The sequence below is a fragment of the Myotis yumanensis genome, unplaced genomic scaffold (assembly GCF_028538775.1).
Source record: "Myotis yumanensis isolate MYYU_CA2020_CCGP unplaced genomic scaffold, mMyoYum1.0.hap1 SCAF_8, whole genome shotgun sequence".
Lineage (NCBI taxonomy): Eukaryota > Metazoa > Chordata > Mammalia > Chiroptera > Vespertilionidae > Myotis > Myotis yumanensis.
The window spans coordinates 3,171,300-3,189,501 of NW_027223759.1; the positions used below are offsets into that span (position 1 = coordinate 3,171,300).

The 18,202-nt window shown below is 43.4% G+C and overlaps 2 protein-coding genes across 3 annotated transcripts in view; one reads left to right on the plus strand and one right to left on the minus strand.

Annotated features, from left to right (window-relative positions):
* NAB1 (NGFI-A binding protein 1) overlaps positions 1 to 3,334 on the plus strand; it is a 79,761-nt gene extending 76,427 nt beyond the window's left edge. The window contains exon 9 of one of the 2 annotated variants that reach the window (XM_070421703.1): positions 2,517 to 3,334. Coding sequence is in view for 1 of the 2 variants with exons in the window: in XM_070421707.1 (XP_070277808.1) it covers positions 2,517 to 2,524 (8 nt within the window). In the remaining variant the exon portion in view is untranslated. The remainder of the gene's footprint in view (positions 1 to 2,516) is intronic. The other variant, XM_070421707.1, reaches the window with a different exon arrangement.
* Positions 1 to 18,202, minus strand: part of NEMP2 (nuclear envelope integral membrane protein 2) — a 250,910-nt gene that overhangs the window by 159,707 nt on the left and 73,001 nt on the right. The gene's annotated exons all lie outside the window — the stretch shown is intronic.

The following is an 18,202-nucleotide window of genomic DNA, read 5'->3' on the forward strand; positions in this document are numbered from 1 at the left end:
GAATTCAGGCTAAACAAGCCTCTTGTGCTTGGCTGCTCTCTGTTCTCTAACTCTGTGTGGCTTCAGTATCAGGGTCTCCACAGCAGAGCTCCAGTCTTTCCACCCTTTCAGCTTCAACAGCAAAAAGCGAGAGCAGGTGGCTTCCAACCATTGTGGCGTAGGGAACAGGACGCACTGACTGGCTTAGGCCTCAGGTGTGTGTCTCACCTCTGAGTGAAGACAGCGGGGCAGCCTTGGTGTGCGTGGACTAACGCGGGGGAGAGTAAGAATAAAACTCCATCTAAAAACTGGGAGCTGCTGTTGGAAGATGGAGTGGGTGGGGTTCTGGAATACAAACCACACATGCCTAGTATGGGGGGAATCTCAATGGTGGCCACGGAGATACTGTTTTACTGGCTCTGTCAGGACCAATTAGCAAGTAGCCTTAGCTCAAAGATGATGGTGAAAAGGCCTGGTGAATCCACTGCTGATAAGGCCACTGGAGCATCATTTCTTTAGCTGGACGACAATGATACCACTAACACCTCAGGTGGCTGTTGTTTTCCGGTAAGGATTGATAAGCCAATGCCTGTGAAGACACAGGTGGTTGATAAATGTCGATCATCATCCCATTTCCCTTTGAGTCAACTTTTCCTTTCTTATGTTGGGAGATTTTCAGAATAGAAAGTATGTCTGATTCATTTTTTGTAAATGAAATGAACCTAATATATTATAGACATTTGATGTACGCTGAGCAAACAGATGTTGGGTATATTTGTTAGGTTATAGGTAAGCTGCTGTAACAAAGAAACCCCAATATAGTACAGCTCAGAGGAGATACGTGTTCCTCTCTCTCTTAGCAGTCTGGAGCCGCGGGGCAGTTTTTGGTGGGAAGGCAGCTCTGCTCCAGGAGACCACGCAGCTCCCTTCTGTCTGTTCTGCTCCATTCCCCTTGTTTTCCGCGTGGGCATGCTTGAAGCTGGCTGACCACCATCACAACTGTGCTCCAGCTCAGGAGAAGCAGGAAAAAGATATGAAGGGCAAAAGGCTCCCTCTTAAGAATGTGATACAGATGTTGTGCTCGGCTCTTCTACTCACATCTTATTAGCAAAACTTAGTCATGTGGCTACAATGAGCTACAGGGTGTTGAGGCAGATGGCCTCTAGCAAGGCAGTCATCTGTCAACTGAAACTCAGGTGGGTCCGTTACCAATTTTCTCAGTGTCATTGCCAGGGAAAGACAAAGGGAAGGCCACATGGAAGGGGCTGTAGAACACAGTTTCAGAGTGTTACCTGAACTAGTAGGTGTGCCTCTCTATGTTAGAGATAAAGACGGATGTCAGACTAATGGGCCTGGATGCTTAGCAGATTAACTAATTATAATGTACTCTGGAAAGAACCTATTTCTTTTAACTCAGCTCATCTGATTTTATTATCTCAGAACCATGAACTTGGATTTTATTTATGGAATTTTACTCTTTTTTTAAAAAAATATATTTTATTGATTTTTTACAGAGAGGAAGGGAGAGAGATAGAGAGTTAGAAACATCGATGAGAGAGAAACATCGATCAGCTGCCTCCTGCACATCTCCCACTGGTGATGTGCCCGCAACCCAGGTACATGCCCTTGACCGGAATTGAACCCGGGACCTTTCAGTCCGCAGGCCGACGCTCTATCCACTGAGCCAAACCGGTTTTGGCTGGAATTTTACTCTTAAAGAGTTACTTTTCTAGCAATGATTCACCCTCATCTGACCATTTTTCCATATGAAAGTTCTAAGGAATGTAGGAAGCATTATTTGAGCTAAGAATTATATATTCAACTAAAGATATATATAAGAATCTTAATTGGTGAGTATACTTACAGTCTGTTCCATGTTGGAGGGAGTTGTCCTAAATCAAATAGGACATATTTAAGGCAATTAGATGTCCCAGAAAATCTGGGGCAGTCTAAGTTTAGATATGTGGTGTTGTCACCAAGGCTTGCAACATTTCTGAGCATGCACCACCAATCTATGTATACTTATACATGTATTCTTTACATATATGTGAACTGAACTGTTGTGTACATTGTAAAACATACACCAAAATAGACATGTTTAAAGGATGAGCTAAAATAAATGTACATAGAAGTTCTAATATTCACTTTTCACATCCCATTCTACACCTCCTGCTAACAACAATGACAAATAACAAAATATACAAGTCCTTTACCAGAAGACTTGAAAAGTGGCAAAAAGAAAGGTGAAGCAGCTGGAAAACTTGGGACTGAGGAGTGACCCGGCAGTGAGTTGCCTGGGTGTTTTTCTGGATCTTTATACTGTAGTTCCCCTTATCCACAGGAGATAAGTTCAAAGGCCCCCAGGGATACCTGAAACCAGGGATAGTGCCAACCCCTATATATACTACGTTCTTTCCTATAATACATACCTATGATAAAGTTTCATCTATATGTTAGGCACAGTAGGATATTAACAACATTAATAATAAAATAGAATCCTATATAATAAGAGGCTAATATGCAAATTGTCCCCTCAGGAGTTTGACTGCTTGCTATGATGTGTGCTGACCACCAGACGGCGGCGCAGAATGAAGGAAGGCCCGACCGGCGGCCAGCAGCCGGGGGAAGGAAAGTTCCCATAAGGCTGACACCTGATTTCTCATCAGAAACTCTACAGGCCAGAAGGGAATGGCATGAAGTACTCAAGTTAATGGAAAGCAAGGATCTGAGACCAAGATTACTATATCCAGCAAGGCTATCATTCAAAATAGATGGTCAAATAAAGAGTTTCCCAGACAAAAAAAGGCTAAAGGAGTTCATCACCACCAAGTCAGCATTACAAGAAATGCTAAAGGGATTGCTGTAGGGGATTGCTGAGAAGAAGAAACAGAGGGAGAAACCTAGCCATACGGAATTAAAATGGCTCTAAGTACCTCTCAAAATAATAACCCTAAATGTAAATGGATTAAATGCTCCAATCAAAAGGTGTAGGATAGCTGAATGGATATAAAAACATGACCCAACTATATGCTGTCTACAAGAGACCCACCTCAAAACAAAACACACACAGGATAAAAATGAAGGGATGGAAAATAGTTTTCCATGCAAATGGAAAAGAAAAAAAAAGCTGGAGTAGCAATACTGATATCCAACAAAATAGACTTTAAAAACATCATGCTAAGCAAAATAAGCCAGTCGGAGAAAGATAAATATCATATAATCTCACTCATTTGTGGGATATAATGAACAACATAAACTGATGAACAAAAAAGAGCCGGGGGTGGGGGGGTATACTAGAATATAATAGAAGTAATCCTGTTATTTGCAGATTTTTGATATTTCCTTCAACTTTTGTGATATCATACTATGTTAGTACAGTTTTGGTAGTATTATTATACTTAAAATCCTTTTATTCTTAAAATATTAATGTTTATTGCATGTAATATTATATGTAAGATCATTTTTCTTGAATAATTGGTGTTTATTGCATGTAACATTATTATCTTTAAAATCATTTTTCTTGAAATAAAACTGAAAAAAATAAAAAAAACACAAGAACTAAGATTTAAAAGCTCATTAGATGAGTGGGGTTTTTTATTTATTTCATTTTATTGTTTAAAGTATTACAAATAGTAGTACATATGTCTCCTTTTTTTCCCCATTGACCTTCCCCCAGCTTCCCCTACCCCCCGGCACATGCCCTCACATCCCCCGCCCCCCAGTGTCTTGGGTCCACTGGTTATGCTTATATGCATGCATACAAGTCTTTTGGTTGATTTCTTACACCCCACCCCCCCAGCGTTCCTGCTGTAGTTTGACAATCTTTGATGCGTGTTTTGATTGTACCCAGGATTTTAATTGTAGAGATAACTGAGTGAGGACACTGAGAGGCCAACATCATGAAGAGCATTCACTGAGGGGCAAGCCAGGCCAAGCAGGGATATGTGAGGAAGAGCCTGCTAGCCCAGGCAGGAAGCAGCAGGAGGGAAGGGAAGCCACAGGCACAAGCCTTTCCTGTGGTTTCTGAAAGAGGCAACGGGCAGGCAGGGCAGGCCAGTGTGAGCAGGTTCAGGATTGTGGAATTTGAATCATTTCAGTGGGTGCTGGGCTAGTGTGGGGTCTTTAGTTGTCTAATTCCTGACCCTGGAGTCATTTAGGGCAGGGAAATATTGGCCTGGTTTGTGAAAGATGGATAAAAGAGGTGGTTAGGAATGTGGGCTCTGGGTTGGTTTGTTTGTATATGGAAAGCATGTGATGGGGGGAGTCATTTGCTATCTCTAGGAATTTGTTAGCTTTGAGAGAGACAGTCTTTCCCTAGCCAGCAAGGTCACCCCAGACATAAAAGAAATATTGAAAATAAAAAACTACCCGGTTTGGCTCAGTAGATAGAGAATCAGCCTGCAGACCAAAGGGTCCCAGGTTTGATTCTGGTCAAGGGCACATGTCCGTATTGTGGGCTCAATGATTCCCAGTGTGGGGCACGCAGGAAGCAGCCGACCAATGATTCTCATTATTGATGTTTCTCTCTCTCTCCCGCTCCCTTCCTCTCTGAAATCAATACAAATATATTTTAAAAAAACAAAACAGCCCTACCCGGTTTGACTCAGTGGATAGAGCAGCCGTGGGCAAACTACGGCCCGCGGGCTGGATCCGGCCCGTTTGAAATGAATAAAACTAAAAAAAAAAAAGATAGTACCCTTTTATGTAATGATGTTTACTTTGAATTTATATTAGTTCACACAAACACTCCATCCATGCTTTTGTTCCGGCCTCCGGTCCAGTTTAAGAACCCATTGTGGCCCTCGAGTCAAAAAGTTTGCCCACCCCTGGGATAGAGTGTCAGCCTGCAGGCTGAAGGGTCCAGTCAAAGGCATATGTCCAGGTTGCGGGCTTGATCCCCATTAGGAGGCATGCAGGAGGCAGCTGATCAATGATTCTCTTTCATCATTGATGTTTCTTGATCTCTCTCTCCCTCTCCCTTCCTCTCTGAAATCAATAAAAAAAAAATTTTTTTAAGAAAAAAAACATACTTAAAACAATGGCTCATTCTGTGCACAACCCCTCCCAATCTATACACACAAATGTATATTTGCACACTTACACACACACACAGGGACACAATTATAGTCACATAAGTTTCAGTATTTCCCTGTTGTTTTTCTAGTGATCTCATTCCAGCCATCTTAGATTTTTCTGTGCTTAGCATTTAGAAAGATCTCTCAGATCATCCCTCCTTTCCTGTTGGTGGTCTGACCCACTTAACTCCTCTCACCATTCCCTCAACTCTTAACCTTTTTGAAACCCTTATACTTGTTGCTTTCATAAAATGATAGCCTCTATTTTTAATAGTTATGCTGCTAACAGCCTATCTAACATCCTGCATTTACTGCAGCCTGACTAGATACAATGGGGTGAGAGGCACAGACCCTGACTAACACTAATGATGTCGGACAAAAGGAGGCACCACCGAGGTGCCCACAATCTCACTGTCACGTTCCTGGGGCCTACATGTCGTCTGGAGGGCGGTGGGCGGAGAACAGCTCCAGAAAAGCCTGAGGAAACCACGGCAGGTAAGTAGGAAGTTGGAGGAGAGGAAGGGAGTAGTGAGAAGTTATCCCGTTTATGAGAATAGTATCCAGCTCAAGTTCTTTGATAATCATTCAAGCTGGGACTAAGAAAGGACAAGAGAAGTCAAGAGAATGGAAGGAACAGAAAACTTCTTGCAGCCAATTTCCCATCTTGTTCTGAGGTTAGAGGGAGAGGGACTGCAGAGAGCTCAGTTGGTACGGATGACCCTGAGAATCCAGTCTGTGTAGTGGGAAACCTTGGTGTAATAGCCAATATCACCCCTCAGAATGCACCCCTCTGCCCAGGAGAGGATCCCTTGGAGCTGGTTTTGGCACAGGATTGGGGCAGCATCTATTTCCTATTAGAAAAAGGAGAGATGGGTCAGGCAGAGTAGCCAAAACAAAGATGATCCAGTACCAAGTCCCTATCTGAGGGCCCAGAACAGAAAGGTGTGGTAATAAGGACTGGGAGGAATGTGTGGCGGCCATCCTGGGGCCATCCCACCCCTCTCCCTAGGCCACGTCAGAGGACGCCATAAAAAATGAGAACATGCTGACTGGTTTGGCTCAGTGGATAGAGCGTCGGTCTGCAGACTGAAGGGTCCCAGGTTCAATTCCAGTCAAGGGCATGTACCTTGGTTGCGTGCATATCCCCAGTAGGGGCTGTGCAGGAGGCAGCTGATCGATGTTTCTCTCTCATCAATGTTTCTAATTCTATTCCTCTCCCTTCCTCTCTGTAAAAAATCAATAAAATATATTTTTAAAAAAACAAAAAACAAAAAAAAATACATATTAAAAAAAAAAATGAGAACACCTGAGAAAATAAAAAACTAGCTGGTTTGGCTCAGTAGATAAGAGAATCAGCCTGCAGACCGAAGGGTCCCAGGTCCCACCCTGGCACCTAAGTTCACTCCTGATTGGAAGGGGGACACTTATTCCTTCCTGCAGCCCATTTACCTTGATCTGCTCTTGAATGTAGAGACAAGACATTGGATTGGGTTACAGGAGATATGGATCCCAAAACAGTGTCTCAGAGGGAAAAGAGTTACCTTACAGGAGTGTGTGCTCTCCAGAGATGACCCCGCACAGAACATGTTCTCTGTGATTTTGACAGGAAATTTCCTTATTGGGGACTCTTGGCAGTTTTCATTAGAGAACCAAAAAACAGTCTGGTTTACCTCGATATCAGGATCTGTCTCTGAGCACACGCGCGTGCGCACGCAGACAGAGAGAGAGAAAGGGAGAGAGAGAGACTTTGTTTCTCTTTGATCCTTCACATATTCATCTACTTTTCTTCTCTCCTTTCTTCCCTCTTTTCTGTTATTAACTTCTCCATTATTCAATGAAAGACAAAGCCAAAATGAAAAGGACCCAGAACCCTAGCCAGTTTGGCTCAGTGGATAGAGTGTCAGCCTATGGACTAAAGGGTCCCGGATTCGATTCCAGTCAAGGGCATGTGTCTTGGTTGCAGGTTCCTCCCCAGTCTAGACCCTGGTCAAGGCTCATGGAGGAGGCAACAAATCAATGTGTTTCTCTCACATCTAGCCCTCTGTCTTCCACTCTCCTTAAAAATCAATGGAAAAATATCCTTAGGTGAGAATTAATAAAGAAGAAGGAGAAGAAGAAGAAGGAGGAAGAGTAGGAGGAGGAAGGAGGAAGGAGGAGGAGGGAGGAGGGAGGAGGGAGAAGAAGAAGAAGAAGAAGAAGAAGAAGAAGAAGAAGAAGAAGAAGAAGGAGGAGGAGGAGGAGGAGGAGAAGGGGAACCAGAGAAGAAAATGGATAATGAAATGAGAAAACCAAGGTCTGGTTCCAGCATTGTAAACTGCATGCCTTGGGCCTGCACATGCATGTTTAAAAAAAAATTAAAAGAAATTATTTTTATTTGTGAGTGTTTGTAAGTTTTTAACAAATGAGCCACACTGAGCATTTACCAGCGAGATTGCCCTTCAACCCCTTCCTCACCCAGACACCCTTTCACCTGGTTGGTGAATGAGGCAAGAACACTGGATTCTAGAGACCTCTAGCCATAAATAGCCATGTTAACCCTGGGTATATCTGTCAACAATTTGAACCTCAATTCTCACATTAATAAAATTAGAGGTTAAATATGCAAGTTCTCAGGCCCCATCCAGCTTTCAGGATCCTATATAATAAAAGCCTAATATACTAAGTGTCTGATCGACTGGTCGGCCGTTCAACCAATCAAAGTGTAATATGCTAATGATATGCTAAGGCTGCTCAACCGCTCGCTATTATGTGCACTGACCAGTAGGTTAGCTTGCTGCTGGAGTCTGGCTGATTAGGACTGAATGAGAAGGGCCGGACATGCCCTGGAGCCCTCCTGCAGTCCCTCCCTGACTGGCCAACCTCCTGTGTCCCTCCCCAGCCCCGATCATGCACTGGTGGGGTTAATCAGCCTGGTCTGCGCCCTCTTGCAATCTGGACCCCTTGGGGGATGTCGGAGAGCTGGTTTTGGCCCGATCCCACAGGCCAGGCCAAGGGACCCCACTGGTACACAAATTCGTGCACCAGGCCTTTAGTCTATAATAAAAGTTTTATGTTAATCCTCATTGATTGGTTACTCAAAGAACACTAAAGGTCTGTCTTGAGGGTCACTCACCAAAATTCTTCCAGGCCCACCCCCAGCCAGAAACAGTGCACGTGTCCTCTCCTCTGTCCTCCATGGTACTGGGCAGATCGACCAGCTTCACCTCATCATTGGGCTTTAGGGGCTGTGTCAACTTGACAAGCATGAGGTCATGTTCAGAAGAATCCCGCGTGAAATTTGGGTGTTGGACAGTAAGCATGGCTCTTAAGTTCCCCCCAGTTTTTAAGAAACCCTCATCACTTGAAGCAGCAATATCTATCTCAAGAAATCTGTAACAGGCCATGAAAAATTGGTAGAGAAAGGAGACATTATTCTATTACTCATCTTGCATCCCATCTCCCCCTAACTTGCTTTGTGACTTGGCATGAGTTCTATCACTTGCCAAGACCCCTATCTTCTTGTCTGGAAAATGAGCAATTTCCATTGCAGTTCCATAATTCTTTGATTTGTATCATACTATATGTGGGCTTGTATTCCCTATTGGTTCACCCCTTGGTCTTTGGCTTCCCCAGTTCCCTGTGTCTACATCATCCCATTCAAGATTCTAACTTATAACCACACAGATCTACTTCCTGCCTCCTTCCAACCACGTCTCAGGTTTGAGAGTCCCCTGTCCCTGTCTCTTAAAGGCTGAGCCTCGGTACCCCCTGAGCAATCCCAGTGACTAAGGGGGAAGTCCTTTCCCTCCAGGACCCCCATCACTCACGGCAAGAAGCAGTGGGCTGCAGTGAGAGCCCATTGATGGTGGATCAGGGTCCCCAAACAAGACTCATGTTCTGACTTCAGGAAAATAAAAAAGGTTGGTGCAGTGTTGATGCTCAACTGATTGAATTGCTGAGCTAATTTTTCTTGTGCTGACATTGGTGTTTCGTTTGTTGCTGTTATTGCTGCCAGATTGGAGAAAGAAGGGGAGAATATTAGAGACAGGGACAAGCATTCCAGAGGACAGATCTGAGATATTTTATGTGGAAGTGCTTTGAAATTGTCAATGTGTTATTGATGCTTAAGGTATTACTAAGCCTCTTCAAAATCCTTCTGTTAATTTTCCCTTATTCCTGCTGTGTTAGTGTCCTCCTTCCTTCCCTCCCTTCCTCTTGGTTCTTCTCTTTTCTTTAAGCTTCCTTCTTAGCTATACAGCAAAATCACACTTTTGTTAATACCTACCATCCATTGTATAAAGTCTTGTTATCTCAGTTCAAATTCTCTTGCACCTGGGATCCAGGAGCCAGAGGAAAATCAATGGGCTCTAGATGTCTGAGTGTTCCAGGAGACTGCAATCACTGGAGTCCTGCATTCTTTTTCTTTCTCACTGATGACCTCCCCGCCCCTCGGATCTAGACCCACGTCCTCTGGTTTTTTCTATGTGGCCTTTTCTGAATTGTAAGCCAAAGCAGGAGCCTGCACTCACCTGTCACTGCCAGAAAGGTGAAGACTAGAAAGAGGTGGTTCCTATCTGCTGTCTCCATAGCCTCTTCCAGTGAGAAGACCTGGGAAGGGAGGGAACTGCTCAACTGGCCTGACCACCTGGAAGCTTTGCAAAGGGAGAAATTACAAGGAGGGATGGGGAGGCTCAAGGGGTCAAGGTGTGCTCAACTAGGCACAAGGTGTGCTCAGCATCAGAGGGAGGAAAAACAGCCAGACCGTATCTCTCTAGTGTCTGCCCTTCCATTGTCAGCTGGGAAATTCTCCAAGGGGAGAGTTCTGATCCCTCCCCACAGAGGGATATATCATAAGCCATAAATTAGCTCCTTTATTAGCTAAGAGAACTCCCCGCCGGCTAATCCTGTCTGCCTGAGTCCACGGACTGCAGTAATAACTCAGGCCCCTGGTCCCCTCAGGCTTACTCACCTGTCCTCACTTAGTGCAGCGATCTCCACCTCTCTGACAGGTACCAGCCCTCAACTGAAAACTCCCTCCTCTATGAACTACAGGACCCCTCACCTAACACCCTGTGCCCTCCCCGTGTCACACTGACCCTTGCCCTCATGTCACACTGGCTCTACCCCAAGTCATCCTCTCCTCATGTCACACTGTCTCCATCTCATGTCATCCTCCCCACCCCTCAGGCACCACTGACCTCCCCTGGCAGATCTGCAGAGCTGGTCAGTGACAAACAGGGGTGCTCAGCATAGAACTCCCTTGGGATGGGCTCAAAGGAATACTGAGTAGAATGTAGCTTTTCACCTTTGCCGCATAGCAAATTCCCTCACAACTTAGTGGCTTAAAATGTCAGTCAACTATTTGCTCACAATTCTGAGAGCATCTCCGATCAGCTCCCTGTAGGCATCAATTTCTACCTTGACCTTAACACCTTCTTTTCCCGGGCTCCTTATCCAAAGCCCCTTGATTTCCATTTCTCTAAGGTCATCCGTGTTCCTGCTGGTGAAAGAGGACTGGCTCTTCCCCCTGCCATTCGGTCACACAGTGGCCCTGTTTTAAATATATTTCTCTGATTGGCTGTGAATCCACTTCCTGGGTGGATCCCATCCATCCTCTGGCCTAGTCCATCCCTCACTACACCACGGAAGACTCTTCTCCTCTCCCCATCTGTGCCAATCCCTGTCGGCACCCACTGAGCTCCACTTGTTCAGACTGGGTTTTAAGAGCCCCTCGAATTCCAATTTGAGTCCATTCCTCCGAAAACTGTCCCCTAGTGCATTACTTTTATCTTATCTCTACTATAGACTTTCCACTCAGCGATCTTCAAGTTGACCATTTCCATACATGCTTCCTTTCATTCTTTGACTCACTGTACAGACATATTTGGAACTACCTACCCTACCCACTCTTTGTCAGGGAGTCTACCCCTGCCCACAACCCTTGCTGAGTGGCTCAAGTTTGGATGTCAAAGGGCTAGAACCTGGATCCTCAGAGATGCATCCGAGATCAATGCAGCTCAGTGCCCAACCCCAGTTCTTCCTGATCTGGGGCTGACCCTTCCACACTCATAGCTCATCCTATCAGACCTTCACAGGCTTCTGGATTGTCTCAGACATAAGAAGCTCCATTTACCTGGTTTATGACCTTGACTTCCCTAACGGCAGGATTCATATCTGATTCAACTCTGTCTCTCCAGATCCTAGCATAAAACCTGGTATCACACAGATTTCACACACACAATTTTTTGTTGTTGATGATGAATGAGTGAATATCACCCCTGTATCTCCTAACTTAAAACTTGCAACACCCTGCCACACTGACCTGACCTCCAGGTCATCTAAGCTCACTGGCTTACCTCAGGTCACTTTCTTGTGGGTTACAGTGGAGACGGAATTCCCAGAGTATGGTCTTTGATCCAAGGGGCAGGTATTGGACATGAGATTGAATCTTTTTTCTTTTAACAGCTCAATTGAAGTATGATGACATACAATAAACTGTACACATTTAAAGTGTAAGTTTGGTAAATTAATGAGCACATTTCCAAACGATTCCTTATGCCTCTTTGTAATTCCTCCTCCTTTCTCTCCCACCCACCACTATGTCACCAGGCAACCACTAATCTGCTCTCTGTCACTATAGGTTCATTTACATATTGTAGAATTTTAGATAAATAGAATCATACAGTATGTTCTCCTTTTTAGGTCTGGCTACTTTTACTGAGCGTAATTTGAGATTCGCATATCTTGTTGAGTGAACTTTAGAGCTCATTTATTTTCACTGCTGACTAGTATTCCACTGTACTGATATACAAAATTTATTTATTTACTTTTGTTGGATATTTGAGTTGTTTCCAGTTTCAGGTTGTTAAAAATAAAGCCTCTATGAACACTATACACGTGGATCTTTACACACACACACACACACACACACACGTTTCCTTTTCTCTTGGGTAAATAACTAGATGTGAAATGGATGGATCAAATATGGTAGGTGTATGCTTAACTTTTTAAAAAACTGCCAAATTGTTTTTCCAAAGTACCGCACATTCTCACCAGAAGTGTGAGAGTTTCAGTTCCTCTATCTTCACCAACACTGATGCACTCAATCTTTTTTTAATTGAGATGTAATTGACATGTAACATTGTATTCGTTTTAGGTGTAGAGTGTGCTCAATCTTTTAACTTTAGCTATTCTCCTAACTGTGGCAATGTTTCATTGTGGCTTTGATTTGCATTTTTCTAATGACTTAATGACCTTGAACATCTTTCATGTGATTGTCTGCCATGCATGTATCCTCTTTGATAAAGTGCCTTCAACCCTTTTGCCCACTTTAAAAGTGGGTTGTTTCTTACAACTGAGATGTGATGGGTTTTTAAATATATTCTGGATAGCAGTCCTGCAATACTCCCAGTGGCCGGAGGACTGGCACACCATACATAGTCCGTCCACATACCTCTTCCCCACACCTGCTTCTTCCCAGTTTCCATTCTTTCCCCTTCCAAGTCCATGACCAAGCAGCCATACTATGAATCACTGGCATGAGTCACTTACGCTTTTATTTCAGGCTACTTTCTTTCTACACAATATAGCTGACTAAGTGTACTAATAAAGCTCTTCCCATCGGGAGAGCTTCCCTTCGCTGCTGTCTTCTAGGCCATCTTTGAATGGGGCTAGAGTGCAGTGGTCCATTTCTGGCTTCACCGTATACCAAGCTGACCCATCTGTGTACGAAGCACAGTTTTTTTATTTTCAATGAGTTTATCTTAATGACATCTCCCTGTCCCCTCTCCCTATGCCCTTCCTTCCAAACAATCGTAAGTGTAAGCTAGGGAGAGGCACAGTGTCATAGTATTGGATGACACCGGAGGCCGTGCCATCTATCCGTGCACCTTCCTTGTCCTCTGGCCCTGCTCAGGACCAATCCTGGATGCATCACTTCCATCTTTCTATGGGTCTCTGCTGGGTTCTCAGGACCCTATGACTCAGCGCAGCAATTTTATTTTAAAAAATTTTTTAATTCCCTCACCCAAGGATATTTTTTTTATTGATTTTTTTAGAAAAAGTGGAAGGGAGGGGGCAGAGATGGAGGAAAAGAGAGAGAGCGAGAGAGAGAGAGAGAGAGAGAAAGAGAGAAACATCCATGTGAAAGAGACACATCGATGGGTTGCCTCTCACACATGCCCCTGCTAGGGTCGGGGACTGAACCTGCTACACAGGTACATGCCGTTGACCAGGAATCGAACTGCAACCCTTCGGTGCACGTGGCAATGCTCTAACCACTGAGCACACCAGTCAGGACAGTGCAGCAATTTTCAACCTTTTTCATCTTATGGCACACATAAACTACTAAAATTCACTGGCACACCAAAAAATATATTTTTGCCAATGTGACTACAAATAATTTTGATTCATTCACACCAGGTGGCTATTGTTGTGTTGGTGGGCCCTACTCATAGCTGGCCACCTGCCATGTCACTCGGCAAATGGTTTGGTGCAGTACTTCCCAGTGTTGAATATGCTGATTCCAGAACCCAGTAGGCAACATGCATCTTCTTAGTGGTGGGTGCCTGGGATGTCCCAGACGACTAGACACTTACACGGAGAATCTCTGAATTTTCTTGGAGTGTATATTTTACCCTTTAGAGCGTGTCTATCTTACCAAGGCCTCCAACACTCTTGCCATTTCTCAATCATCTGTTCTGATTAATCTGATGTAGTCATTGCCTGTTGCTCTGTTACAAATTTCCTTGATGTGTAGCCTATTAAAACACTAAATGTTGATTATCTCACAATTTCAGTAGGTCAGGGATTCGGGAGTGGCTCAACTGGGTGATTCTGGCTCAAGGTCTCTCCTGAGGGTACAGGCAAGGTGTCACCCAGGGATACAGGCATCTGAAGGCCTGCCTGGGGCTGGAGGATCTGCTTCCAGGATGGCTTGTTTAAATGTGTTTTGGCAGGAGGCCTCTCAGCTCCTTTTCATGTGCATCTCCCTGCAGGGCTGCTCCCGTGTCTTGTCACATGGTGCCTGACTTCGCTCACAGCTAGTGATCCAAGGGAGAGCAAGGAACAAATCTGTAATATCTTAGAAGTCACACATCATCACTTCTGTAAAATTCTATTTGTTAGAAGCAAGTCACTAAGTCTGGCCCACACTCAAGGGTAGAGGTTAAGCTCCGCCTCCTGAAGGAAGAAATATCACAGAACTTGTGGGCGTCCTCACAAACCACCACACATGGTATCATTAGTTAGTGGGTCACCGTGATGGTATGCGGAATGTCTAGCCAGTCCAGCTTCCTCTGGGTCAGATTATAACAGAGGGCAAAAGAGTTAACCCCACGCAGACTGCGAATGTCTCTGTCATTCACGTGCATCGGTTTCCTCTCCTTGATGGGACTGAAAAGGAATGCATTTGCTAACCAATGCCAGGTAGCCAAGGGCCTATCAATCTGCTCCAGAAGAGATACCACATTTGGCGTAGAACTGCAATTAGGGAAGCTATTTGGCTGAGTTTACTATTCTCCAGGATGAGACATTATATAAGGGCCAGACTGGTGAATTAAATGGGGATAAAGGAGAGCCATCACCCTGCATTTTTAAAAATATATATATATATATTTATTGATTTTAGAGAGGAAGGGAGAGGGAGAGAGAGACAGAAACATCAATGAGGAGAGAGAATCATTGATTGGCTGCCTCCTGCACAGCCCACACTGGGGATCGAGTCCACAACCAAAGCATGTGCCCTTGACCAGAAATGAACCAAGGACCCTTCAGTCCACAGGCCAACGCTCTATCCACTGAGCCAAACCAGCTAGGGCTTGCATCTTTCAAAAAAATATATGTTTTTATTGATTTCAGAGAGGAAGGGAGAGGGAGAGAGAGACAGAAACATCAATGAGGAGAGAGAATCATTGATTGGCTGCCTCCTGCATGCCCCACACTGGGGATCGAGTCCACAGCCCGGGTATGGGCCCTGACCAGGAATCAAACTGTGACCTTCTGGTTCATAGGTCGACGCTCAAACCACTGAGCCATGCCAGCTGGGCTGCCTTGCATTCTTAAGGTAGTCCTAATCTCTGCCATTTCCCCCCAGGATGTAATAATGTATTTTAGAGAGGGAGAAAATTAGTTTCAAAAATCCCCCACTAATATAGTTTTTATCCCACAGTTACCAAGTATATCATTTCAATTACATTTTGGAGAACCTGAAAAATAACCCTTTTCTCCTTTAGTTTTCTCCATCGCATTTATCACCATCTAACTCAACATACACTAAACTTATTCATTTCGTTTATTATCTGTTACCCAAATGAATATAGTTTCTACAAGGACAGGCATTTCTGTTTTTTAATAAAACCGATTTATTCGTAATACCTATAGAGTGCCTATCACATCACAGAAACTTTACTGTTCTATCACCTAGCAGGCATTCAGTAAATATTTGTAGAGCGAAAGAATAAACAGTGCCAGGCTCTCAATATAAGTTTGCTATTGTTATTGCTAGAATTCCCTCTAAGATTTTTCCATCTCTCCGGCAAGTATGAACTCAAGTGTGAAGCAGTGACTCTGGAGCAAATTAGGGGGGGTTTCCACAAGAAGACCAGAAATGAACAGCATGTGTGTTGGGGTCAGCTGAGAGGTGGAAGGCACACCATGAGAAACACCTCTCCAACATTCTCAGCGCTTTCTCTCTCTCTCTTCTCCCCCAGTGTGGTTTGAAGTACACATAGTTAATCTTCCACATTTTCCAGTGGTAATTTTTGGAGTTTTGGGCCTTCTAGAATGGAATTGTTTGTTTTTTAAAGCATTAAGTTAGACATGAAATACTTAAATACTTTCAGGTTTTCTCTTTAAAAATTGAGAGATATGGCTATTATCATCCATTCAGATGGGGTATGTGCTTCTTTATTTTATTACAGTTCTCACCACTCCCAATTATCTCTTTCACACTAAGGCAAAGTGGCAGCTGCCATTCACCCATGTATAAACAGCACCATTTTTCTTTTTAAAAAAATATATTTTATTAATTTTTTTCCAGAGAGGAAGGGAGAGGGATAGAGAGTTAAAAACATCAATGAGAGAGAAACATTGATCAGCTGCCTCCTGCACACCTCCTACTGGGGATGTGCCCGTGATCCAGGTACATGCCCTTGACCAGAATTGAACCTGGGACCTTTCAGTCCAAAGGCTCTATCCACGGAGCCAAATCAGTTAGGGCAACAGCACCATTTTTCTTCAAGTTAAGAAGAGAGGGATATAGTTTTTATATCCAAGTCCATATAAAAATTGGGAAGAATGAAATGTAAACAGAGAGAAGTATACATTTCAATAAAAATGAAAAGAGTGTTTCTGGAGGCAAGAGAGAACCAAGATTATTCCTAAGCATTTAATATGTAATATGCAAGCAAAGCATGACTGAGTACACAGAGTGCAACTCTAGCCTGAGTTTGCAATCTTTCCTCAAGTCCAATAAAGAGGAATAAATAGTATATGCACATAATTTGCAAGGTACTTATTTCTCTTTTAAAATATCTCTAATTTGCAGTACTAAGCATAGCCATTTTAGTTTCTATTTTTCATATTGACATCTTGCCCCCAAGATACATATTGTCTCACTTCAACTCCCAAACGTTGCCCTTTGGGATGGAAACACAGAAGGGCTCACTGGTAGTTTACATGCTTTTTCACTGCCGCTTCCTTATTTGCATAAAGAAAAGTTTCACAATTCTAGCTCAGGAAAGACCATTAAAATCGTAGCTAAGGACCCTCATCCTCTTCAATTTTGATATGGGGAAGAGTGACTTAGTGTTCCAGTTGCTTTTAGTTGATGGTTTTAGTGTCCATTAACTGTAATTACAACAGTAATAGTACATTTTCCAATTAGTAATATGAATTCCGGGATGTCCTTAGCTAGCAGATACACATGATGACGAGAAAAATGTAATCTCATCAGGTAAAATTATCCAGATGTTTTTTTAAAAGGCCAAACAAATCTCCATCACACTCTTCATTAAGCTAATCTTCCATGGTAGTTAGGGTACCGGGGTACATTTGTCAAACTCTTGCAAAGAAACAAGGCTGTTCTTATATTTATCTGAATGTCTTTCTCCCTCCACCACCTTTTTTCATCTTCATTCAAGCCAGTTCTAAAAATAAGGCAGTTATTGAGCCCAATATTCACTGATAGCCAAGCAGGAAGCTTTTGGGTATGAACCAGACTGGGGATGACTCATTGGAAGCCAAATGTTTGCATGAAAAGCTCCCCCTAAATTGGCACCAAAGCAAATATTTATAAACATGTTTGAAAAGCATTGTAGAGCTCTTGGGAGGAAGGGTTAAAATATTGCCACCTATTCCTAATGACAGCATTCTGATGACACACTGCTTTGCTGCCATGGAGGCTGGCCCAGGCACTAAGTCTTCAAAATGGGGTTGCTATAATTGGCGGAACTTTCCTGACTCACGGTACTACTTATTTTGAAATATGATCCAATTTTGATAACCTCAGCCCTATCTGTATTGTGAATGCATTGAAAATTTATGTGCAAAGAAAGAAAATGCATGCACTACTTGTGAAAAATTTAAATTTCCTATAGATAGGTCTCAACCGCAATCTATACAAATAGAGGTCACAAGAAGAGTGGTTAAACATGGAAATTTGCTTCTTACTGAGCAAACTTTGACCTCAAATGATGTAAGCATATATTTAATTTCTGTACCTTGAAGTTACCTATTGTTCTAAATACTCTTCTTGAGTCCTCAAGCAAATAAAAATGTTTTTTTTTCACTCTGATGGATATTTTTGGCACACATAGGTTTCTGTTTAGACTTATTGGGCCCTCATTTAAGAGCCTAGAGCCCACCACAACTCAGGCTGATTGGAGACCTATAGGAAGTCAGTTCCTGGTAGAAGTCAAAACATGAGATGATGGTAGTGATGGAAGGTTGCTATTCTTCCATCTGGTCCTAATTTGGAAAGGAACCCAGGGGGTCAGGAGGCGATCAGGCCAAGAGGCCAGCCCTCCGGCTAAACTGAGCTGCCTGCCCCTGTTCCGTGACTCCCTGCAGGGGTCTTTGGTATGCTGGATTATTTAGAAAAGGACATCGAGTCATTCAGGCAGCTATGACTGAACTCATGATTGAGCTAAGCAGTAGCATTCATTCAGAAT